The sequence below is a fragment of the Eucalyptus grandis genome, chromosome 6 (genome assembly GCF_016545825.1).
Source record: "Eucalyptus grandis isolate ANBG69807.140 chromosome 6, ASM1654582v1, whole genome shotgun sequence".
NCBI classification, from domain to species: Eukaryota; Viridiplantae; Streptophyta; class Magnoliopsida; order Myrtales; family Myrtaceae; genus Eucalyptus; species Eucalyptus grandis.
The window spans coordinates 21647092-21656898 of NC_052617.1; the positions used below are offsets into that span (position 1 = coordinate 21647092).

Here is a 9807-nt window from a genome sequence, read left to right on the forward strand (position 1 = left end):
TCGATAACATGCTGTTTGTTTTGTGTCCTTTGGGTCGAAGAACGGCTTGTGTCATCTTCAAATCCCCACTGATTAATGTCTTTTGTCTTCCTTGGACAACTTCCTTTTTTTGCTTTGTTTTACTAATCAAATGCACGCCCATTCGTATTGGTACACTGAGGACAAAAAGGTTTTGGTTCTTTACAGTATTTTCACCAACACTTGGTTCGGTTCAGCTTTACCATCGGCAAATGGATACACGATGACGCAGATTCAGGTCAGTATTTACAAATTCCAGCAGAAAAACCAACTTTGGCAAGAAGTAGTTATCGACATTATCAAGATCGAGAGACAACTATCGTCCCTTGTTCAAGTTACGATGCATTCTGGGTGCACAAAAATTAACCTTTGTTCAAGTTGTGTCATGCTCTGAATCACTTGTGTTACTAATCTTTGAAGGGGCAAAGCTGATGTCATGTGTCATAAAAAAATTAGAATGAGATTATCTGGATTTGACAGAACAGTATTTCGATTGAGACATTATTATACTTGGTGCCCGTTAGTGGTCGTCTATGTTTGGATGCTCGTTATATTTATGTACTGATATGGAGCTATATTCAGCTTTGTCATATTGCTCATACTATTTTTCTATAGATGATAAAGCACATAGTGTAAGCTTTGCAACTTATAACTGATCACTCGTGTTAATGTGAGATCTTTATGAAGGCGATGATTTCTCATATTTTGCTGTTACAGTTGAGCAAGTCATCGAGGAGACGACCGCAAGGGAACGGGCTCTTGCTTTGAGTGTGTTGTTTAGCATCATTGCTTCTGGAGGCTTATGCTTGTTGCAGAGAGCTCTCTCTCTGATGGAATTTGTGCCGAGAACCATGAACATGCATGAACGGCGATATTTCTGTGGATATGAATTCCCCGAAGCTTGAAGTTTCCATCAGGACCTCCTGATAATTCCTGCGATGTAAATTACATATTGATGGCCTGCACTTTTATGACACCATAAATGCGTTGTACGCACCAGTGAAGTAGTCAGTAGTCAACGGGCAAGAATATTGCCGTCTTATAGGAATCATAGTGCCTTGGGCGGTAAATCCCGGGCTTGACCTCCTATGGAACTCCCCATTCGATGGTTGCTGAACCATTCAATCCATTGCAGCCCGTATTCCTCTTGAAATACAGGCAAAAGTCATTGTCATCATATTCCGGGATCCACCGTCCACCCTCTATCCTTTCCACAACCGTAAACATGCCTTCTGTTAGCAAGTCATATCTTGGGTTTAACGCACCAAAATTTGGTGCTCACTCTTTCTCTATTTTTAAATGCTCTGCTTTTTGGTAGGGTGATATCTTCTTTCATGCCACCAAAATTAAGTCCAAGAGGAGAGTCGCCCAAAGGAGAAGGCAAGAGGCTGATCTGTTCATCATACAGGTCGGGTGATAATGGACTTCCTAGAGGAAGTGATTCTCTCGTCGCTATTGCTTTAGCTAAATTCTTAAATTCTTGGACATCGGCCGATAGCGTGTGAGGACTATACAGCAGAGAAGCAGCCTGCCAAACATAACTCATCAACCTCAATCTCGATCTGTTCATATGTGGCTCAGATTTAATCTCAACCTTATTCTGTGCAGATGTGCTTCTTGGCCCCAACCTTAATCTATTCAGCCTGACAAATACTAGATAATACTAGATAATGATCCCATAGCGATCTCAATGATGCAAAATTTTTTAAGGAAAAATGATCTTTCATGATATCAACGAAATATCCTATTTGGACCAATCAGAATAATGGAATTCAACCATTTTTTCCTCCTATTTATCCTAGTCGATGGTAAAGAAAAGCAAATGTGAGTGTTGCATTTTGTTCTGGGTTTGATACTGATTTGCTTCTATAGTCTGCATAAGAAAGTACCTCGTATTGTTGTTGGGCGTATTCTTCAGAGGTTGCCACATACTATTAATAAGCATTCATAAGTCCTGCGACTACAACCTGGGGATCCTCCATTCAGTATTAACGCCTCCTTTACTGCCACCCTTGATCGCAGGCCAGCTGTCATTGTGAATTCTGTGAATTCAAAAAGCTTTGGAAAACTTAGCCTAGATGTTTAAGTTGCTTCTATGGCACAGGTTGCTGTAAGGTGCTCAAGGTTTCCATATGGCAGTATGATACAGTTAAATCTCTGAGTCTTGCATTTTTTGTCGGGACATCTTTAATCAACTCTGAAATGTATACCTAAAGGCTGTACTTCAGTTCTCGAATCTAATCGTGTGAAAGTTTCTGCATACCGACATATGTGTTCACTAGTCCGTATGATCGTATGGTTATAATCTCATGTCACTGGAGTGAAAGAAAGTCTTATCTCACTCAGATGTGGAAAAGTATATTTGTTCCGATTTTAGTTAATAGACACATAGAGAACACAATTGCTTGTATTGGCTGACATCATGAATTATAGGGACTGACATCCAGCTTGAGCCATAAGATAGTGTTAGGTTGATCAGTTGCTGAGTTACTTATGGAATTTCCTCTACAGTCTTTCTATCGGATGTTGAGAATCTGATCCTAATAGCTATAGAGTTGCAGAGACATTAAGCTATGACCGTTCTGGATGGAACAATGGACTCTTTGTAAGGAGACCGTTGCTATGACAGGAAATTAAGATCCTCTGATGGAATTAGACAGAAATGCACCTCCTGGTACAGAAAGAATGATCAGTTGTCTTAATCTCAGCATTTGAATTGGAAGAATAGCTAGCTGCATTGCAGTAGAAAAAGTACCGCTTAGGCATTGGATCATGTCTATATTATTGTCATAAAGGCAAAGGTAATGTCATCATAACGGACAAACTTGTATCTGTCCTTATTAAGCATGTTTCCAAAGAGATATGATCCCTGTTAACATGTTTCCTTCAGAAAAGGGGACGGTTTTAATTTTTTTGATTGAGCTCGTTAAGTTCAGAGGCTCTCAGCAGGTCGTATCTAATGGCAATTTAGATAAACCACTCTATAAATAGATGGATGCGTGCGGATAGTATGTTCGCAAATTTGGTTAGAGACTCCTACCACCCAAGCATAAGGAAGGAACATTTCGCCTGTGCTGAGTTACATCGTCTTTGGCTGCTGGCACTCTTCCTCGTACTTGCTTGGTTCTTTCAGAAAATCCCTCCCAAGCTTCCAAAAGGTGTTGATCTGTCATCTTTGGAATAGGACATTCTGGTGAAGTGGAATCAAACTTCATTATGAGATTTGAGACAGTCAATGTCGTCAGTGACATGTAGAAAAGAGGAAGTCACAAACCTGTGTATCCTCTTGCTGGAAGCTGAATTGCCCAGGGCCATCGGTGGTCCCAGCGACAAAACCTGCACCGAGGGATGCGGGGCATGTTTTCACCACCTGATTTCCTTCTAACTCTACTTCGATGTCCGAGAAATTTAGATATACATGTCAATAATCTATCTTCCCCATTAGTTCTTCCTCGGCAGAATTGAGCAACTGTGCTTCTGTCCTATGATCTTGGTGTTCAGTATCTCGTCCGGGTACATGTGATAGAAGAGCACAAGCCTTTTATCAGTTCGGACCAACACGTGAATGGTGATTACCCGATTTTATCAAGTCAATACCCAGGTCCCTGTCCCATGCAGAGCATATCGTTGCCATTGTATGAGGAGCGATTTGTATGCGTCGAGCACATTGGAGGACACATATCCGATGTTGGATTGACAAAACGCTCCCACAAACAACGAGCCGTCGTTTTTCCTCACCTAGGAGATCTGGCTGCTTGTTTTACTACAGGGTGTACCTCCGGTTGCTCCAATCGATTTCGCTGACTCTAAGAACAACGTGCTGTCCGCACCTAATCTCACAAGGGGAAAAAGGCACTATGCCCTTACCATTAGGATCAATTAGTAGCATAGTAAAAACTCATGATCGTCGTTGTAGCGAAGTCCTTAGTTGGGCACTTGCTGAAAATCCATTTCAACGCTTAAGACGGTTGATAAAGGCATTACTGTTACGATATATTTGACAAACTCTAATGCTATGGAAATGAACTCGCTAGATCCACTGAGAGATTTCCCGTCGACTGTTGAGGTGAACCAATCCTCGAAAAACCTCGCGGCAGCTCCTTTGTTGTCCCCAATGATGAGCAGGTTGTCTCGGCTCATGGATGTCCAGTGCTTCGGGAACCAGTTGAATGCTCTGATGCTGTTTCCGCTCGCGGTTTCGCATGTCATCATTGGTCGTACATCGAACTCTCTTGTCGAGGCAGATTCAGTAAATACCCACTCGGGCTTCGGTTTATACAGGCATTATCCACATCCCCTAAGAAAACGCAAACGTTGTCATCGCAATTTTTCTTAGCAGGCTGAGTGACCTTGCATATATAAAGTCACCTTGGTTAACTAACACTGAACCAGGTTTCAGGTTAGCGTGAGCCTGGACGATGCTTTTGCTCAATGGGTCGACAGCATTTAAGGATTGTTAGGCTGCGTTTGGGAGTGGCTTGGGAAGGGACTTTGGATAATGAAAGTCTCTTGGGCCAATATTTGAGTGTTAGGGAAAGATTTTGCAAATCCCATTAGGGGAAAATTGGCCTTATGAAGGCTAAAAGCCCAGCATAGATCTTGGTGTGCCTTAGGCTTTTAGCTTTCTCAGCATGCAAGAAGGCTAGGGCTACTAAAAAATTTTCTTCCAAAATTATCCTCACTAACATTTTTGTTTTTTTTGTTTAGCCCCCGTTATTTCACTCTTCATCTTCTTCTTTGTTGAGGTCAACCGACATATTACGCGGGGCTGTGAGGGGTCGGTGATTGGCTAGATAGAGTTTGGCATAGTCGCAGCGACCAAGGCAACTATTGTCGGGGGGTTGCGTGACCTTCGTGCCATTCAGGTCGTGGCAACCTCAGCGAGAGACCGTGGATCTAGGTTGCCATGACCTCGATCGGGGTTGAGCAACTCAAGAAGGTCACATGACCCTTGCCGGCAGTCACCTAACCTTAGCGGCCTTCACCAAGGCTGCGCGACCTTAGGCAAAGATCTCACCTAGGTCCCCCAACCCCAGGCAGCCCTTGTTGGTGGTCTCTAAGGGCCACCTGAGGTCTTGCAACCTCCAACGACGGCCACCGACGACAAATTTGGATTGTCGGTGGCCACCTACCCTTCGCTAACCAGCTATTTTTTTTCTGTTTTTCTTTTTAATAATAAAGGTCATTTGTAAATATAATTCTTCCAAATACTATTTTGCTCAAAGGTATTTCATAACAAACTTTTAGGTTATAAGTTACCAAAACACAATTTGTATTTTGAAAAACTCCTTTAACTTAAAGTTATTTACATTTTTTTAAAGACTTTCCTTAAAAATTCAACTAAAGGCACTCTTATATGAATCCGAGAGAGGCCACACAGTAGAGCATGTACTGCAAGTAACCTCTAGGACCTGCGAGAGTGCGTATGCCACTGACTGCCACATTTTCTTTAGTGCACAAATATCCAAACCTGCAACTATTTTTAAGAAAAAAGGAACGTACTCCCGTATTAGAATTGTGAAATTATCAATTGTTATGTCCAAGGAATGCAACAATCAGGAATGTTGTCACATTAAGTATAGTCAAAATCCACACAACGTGCTTGATTATGAATCAATCAAGATAGACCCGACAGATGGACCAAACCTTAATCTAAGCCTTTTGAGAACCTTAATGGTGACAAGCTGCGAAGCCATTTCAGCGTCGAGATTGACAAAGGCAAACCTTGACCCATCTGAGCTCTCTGTCACGGCATACGACCCTCGCCCTCAACTGGAAGTGAACCCTGGCCGTGTTCCGGTTGCAAGTTCCCGTAGCCCATTGTGTTCACCCCTGTAGCCGGTCCAGTCATATCTGTATTTGGAAGAGTAGGTGAACGTACACATGAAAGAAATGATCTTTACTATGTCGTGGCTCCTTATTCTTTATGTAATTAAATATTAAATTCAGCATTCATCAACAACTTAAGCTTTTTGAACAACTGAGTGATCTACAAAATTTCATTTAGATCAGAGCTAGAGATTTTGATCTCAAATCTTTCAATGCCTCATAGTCTCCATAATTAAATTTTCATGCTTAATAGTAGGCAAATAAAAAACTAGACTAAACGCGTTTGTGTCTTGCTTTGCTCATTGTTTACACAGTGTTCACATTGGTTATTGATCAAATGATCAATTGAGGGACTTAAATATGTCATAAGGAGCGCAATCACTTAGGATTTAGGGTGGAGTTTCAGTTTTGTATGTTATTCTTTGTTTGTAATGATCGAGCTGTCAAGATGATATGTCCTAATCAACTTGATTTGGGGAGTGATTGTGACATAATTACCGGAAACTTGGCAAAAGAGAGTCTTCTCCTAGTTTGCTCGGCTTGAGGGATCGACAATGCAGTTCTCTTGTCCATTTATTGGTGCTGAATATTTGTGATTGCACAATCAGAAAATAATTAGCTTGCGAGTTACAAACAGCTAAAATTTAGGTATGAACGACCGTTGAGTGATATTCGTGTATTATTTATAAAAAAAAATTCTTAAACTGTGAAACGGGCTTGTGTTAGAGCAATCTAAGTGTCGTGTTGCTCGGCGAAATGATGGAGTGTTGCACCTAGATGGTGAGAGTATAGCAGTCAAAAGCATCACCGTTTGGTATATATATGGTAAGTTGACCTTAGCCGAGAGCATCGCCATTTGATTTATATGGTAAGTATACCGTTTGGTGTGTGTATATGTAAGTTTGACCTTTAGTTAGTGACCTTACATTGGATAAACACATAGATCTTTAGCGCTTAATTTCTCAAGAAAGTACATAGATCACACTGTGCAGAATATTATTTTCATTTATAATTGATGCTATCACAGTGTCATCGCAATTTAAACTACAAAATATGGAAAAATATGTTATGATAACATTAAATATAGATAACATGTATCGATCCTTCTCTATATAAGAGTCTATATACCACGTGTGTTGGACTTGCGGATAGCAAAATAGAACAAGAGTTAGTGCCCAAGTTTAGCGCATGGGTGATGATGCGGCCCATTGGCCATTCCCTGCTTTCACGATCATCAATGAATGCATAGAGTGGCAAGCGCAGTGGCATAATATTATTTATGTCAACAACAATTCCGCCAACGATAAGTTTAGGACTTGATTTGACTAAAAGATAAAGTATCTAACTCTATAAATAAATAAATAAAATGCCGATCAATCGACCGGAACCGTTGAGATCATCCATCAACAGTCCCCGACATGTAGATTAGATACCTTCGTCAAGAAGCGTCGAGTTGATTAGATTTGGAAATTTTATAAGTTCATCGACAACGACTCACAGAAGACTGACTAGAGAGGAGAACTATCAGTGGTCCACATCGCTCTTTCATCGATATAGACCGAAGAAAGTCTCGTTTTCTCCCTTCATTCTAGATATATATCTACGCCTTCCACGTGGGGTTGTGCTCTTATCTCCAGAATGGATCCGCGTAATCTGGTCGATCACAGTCTTCTGTCCATTGCGTTTGATTCGATCGAACCCAGGATTCTCAAACCAGATGGAAACTGCCACCCGTCCTATGGAGGAGAGGTGGCTCCCATAGAATGCACTCGAACTGCTCCTGGACCCTACCATGATTCTCGCCGGTTCTGGACCTTCGTTTTGGTGCATTTGGCAAACATCGGAGGCGGGTTGTCAAGTGGGGTTCCAAAGCATCATTCCTTGCATGCTAGTCAATAAAGAATACATCTACTCTCTCTCTCTCTCCCCCCATTAAAGCGGCAACTATACCCCATGCCGACATGAAATTATGCTAAAGCTTTTCTCTCTTCTCTCTCATCCCGGCTTCAGCAAGAAAATAAAAAGCAAACGACCATCGTTCTAATCAAGCCATTTGATGTGTGGGGCGAAATGTTTAAGTTTATTAAGAACAATAAAATACTTCATTAACAAACCCTACTAGCAATAAAGCAGAGACATATACAAGCACACATAGCACTAATATACAATACTCCCTCACTTTTACTCTCTTTTTTTCCTTATCAAAGAAAACGGAAATTATAGCCCGGAATTAAAAACACATCAATCAAAACAACCACCGCGGCAAAGCAAATCCACACGTAAACTTTAAGAGCAAAGGCGGTTCTCCCCTCAGTGACACTCTTTTTCCTTTTCCTTTTCCTTTTCCTCGTCGCCCTTGGGGTGGTACCCGGGCAGCTTTTCCTTGATCTTCTCCAGCAACCCCTTCTTCTCCTTGGGAGATCCGTCCTGGTATGGCGGCTCCACCGGCGCACACTCCGCCGGAGGCGGGGGCGGCGGCGGAGGAGAATAGACTTCGTCGGCCTTCTTGTGACCTCCAGGCAGTTTATCCTTTAGCTTATCGAGGAAGCCCTTCTTTTCATCCGCTGGCTCACCGGGCTCGTCGCACTTCTCCACAGGGACGGTCGTATCCTCCTCGTACTTCTTCTCAGGGACGATCGTATGCTCCTCGTACTTCTTCTCTTCTTCCTCCTTCTTCTTCTTCTCTTTCTTCTCCTTCCTCTTCTTCTTCTTTTCCTCCCCCTCTCCTTCCTCTTCGTCGGACTGCACATTTCATATATGACACACAGTTAGTGATCTGTTTATGACTCCGGACAGCAAACATCACTTATACCGGAGCAGACTCCTGTCCATGATCACCGCAATATGCCCATCAGTGCTCGCACGATCATGATCAAGAAAAAAGCCAAAACTAATACACAACAAGAAGACCCAGAGAGAGAGAGAGAGAGAGAGAGAGAGAGAGGTGGGAAAGTGAGGGATGGGGCAACTTACTGAGCTGGAGCTGCTGCTATTAGATCGGTGGAGTTTCTCCAAGAGGCCATGCTTCTTCTCCTTCTCTTTATCCTCCTCCTCTACGACGCACTCTTCCACCTTTACCTTTTCCTGGAACTCCGCCACCATCACCTCCTCCTGCTTCGTCTCTCCCTCCTCCTCCTTCTTCTTCCCCATGAAGTCGAACAGCCCGCGGTCCCGGGTCTCCGCAGTCCCTTCCTGGACGACCGGGGTCTCGCACTCGTGGGTGGTCTTGCTCTCGTGATCCATTGCTCTAAACACACAGCGCCGCTGCGATCAACGACCGGCGATCTCCGAACTATGCGGTAACGCGAATAACAAAGGAGCGACAGACGGATTCGTCGAAGCTTTCTCTGGTGTTTCTAAGTGGGTTTTCTTCGTGATGATGCTGAGGAGTGAGTTTGGGCGGTTTTTATAGCATAGAATTGACGCGGAAATGACGCGATTAAGCATGAAGAAGGAAGGAATTCTGGGGATAGATCTGAAGTGGGCCCACCTAGAGGGGGCGGCCAATCCGCTCCCGCTTCTCAACCGACGTGGTGCGTTAAGAGAGGAAGTCGGACAGCCGACCCAAAAAGGGTATCGCCACGGGCCGACGCGCCGAGGGAACGCACGCGCCCGCGCTGCTCTCGACGAGCGGCCCCGCTTTCGTCGGATGGCGCGTGAGCTTACGGTGTACTCGAGGGAGGGGAGCTGGAAAGGCACAGTCAAACGGTGGGAAAAAGAAGGAGAGAGAAAGTAGTAGAGAGAGAGGAGGCGAGGGGAGGTGGGTGGCGCTGTCCTAGCCACTAGGAAGGGGAAACGTGGAATTGCGTCGTGGGATGGATGTCCTTGGTCGGGGCCCGCAGGTGCAGATGTCGGCCTCTTGGCAGAGGATAATGGCGCAAGGTCGGCGTGGGGGCCCACGGAGCGATGTGCGGGCCCACATGGCTAGTTAATTGCTTTTCTGTCTCTTCAATTGCCCAT

At 43.7% G+C, this 9807-nt stretch overlaps 1 protein-coding gene and 1 pseudogene across 1 annotated transcript; both read right to left on the reverse strand.

Annotated features, from left to right (window-relative positions):
* Window positions 1-1104: 1104 nt before the first annotated feature.
* LOC104451672 lies at window positions 1105-5869 on the reverse strand (annotated as a pseudogene).
* Window positions 5870-7906: 2037 nt separating this feature from the next.
* LOC104448900 (phosphoprotein ECPP44-like) lies at window positions 7907-9242 on the reverse strand. The gene is made up of 2 exons (XM_010062838.3): window positions 8821-9242; window positions 7907-8589 (listed from the first exon to the last, which is right to left on the reverse strand). Exons 1-2 carry the CDS (start codon window positions 9088-9090, stop codon window positions 8158-8160), a joined length of 702 nt encoding a protein of 233 aa, XP_010061140.2. The 5' UTR covers window positions 9091-9242; the 3' UTR covers window positions 7907-8157.
* Between the last annotated feature and the right edge of the window lie 565 nt (window positions 9243-9807).

Excerpts from the sequence above, each read along its gene's own strand:
- LOC104448900 (XM_010062838.3), bottom strand. The coding sequence starts at position 9,090 with ATGGATCACGAGAGCAAGACCACCCACGAGTGCGAGACCCCGGTCGTC. Across the intron at positions 8,590-8,820 it reads ATAGCAGCAGCTCCAGCTCA|TCCGACGAAGAGGAAGGAGA; the intron begins GTAAGTTGCCCC and ends TGAAATGTGCAG.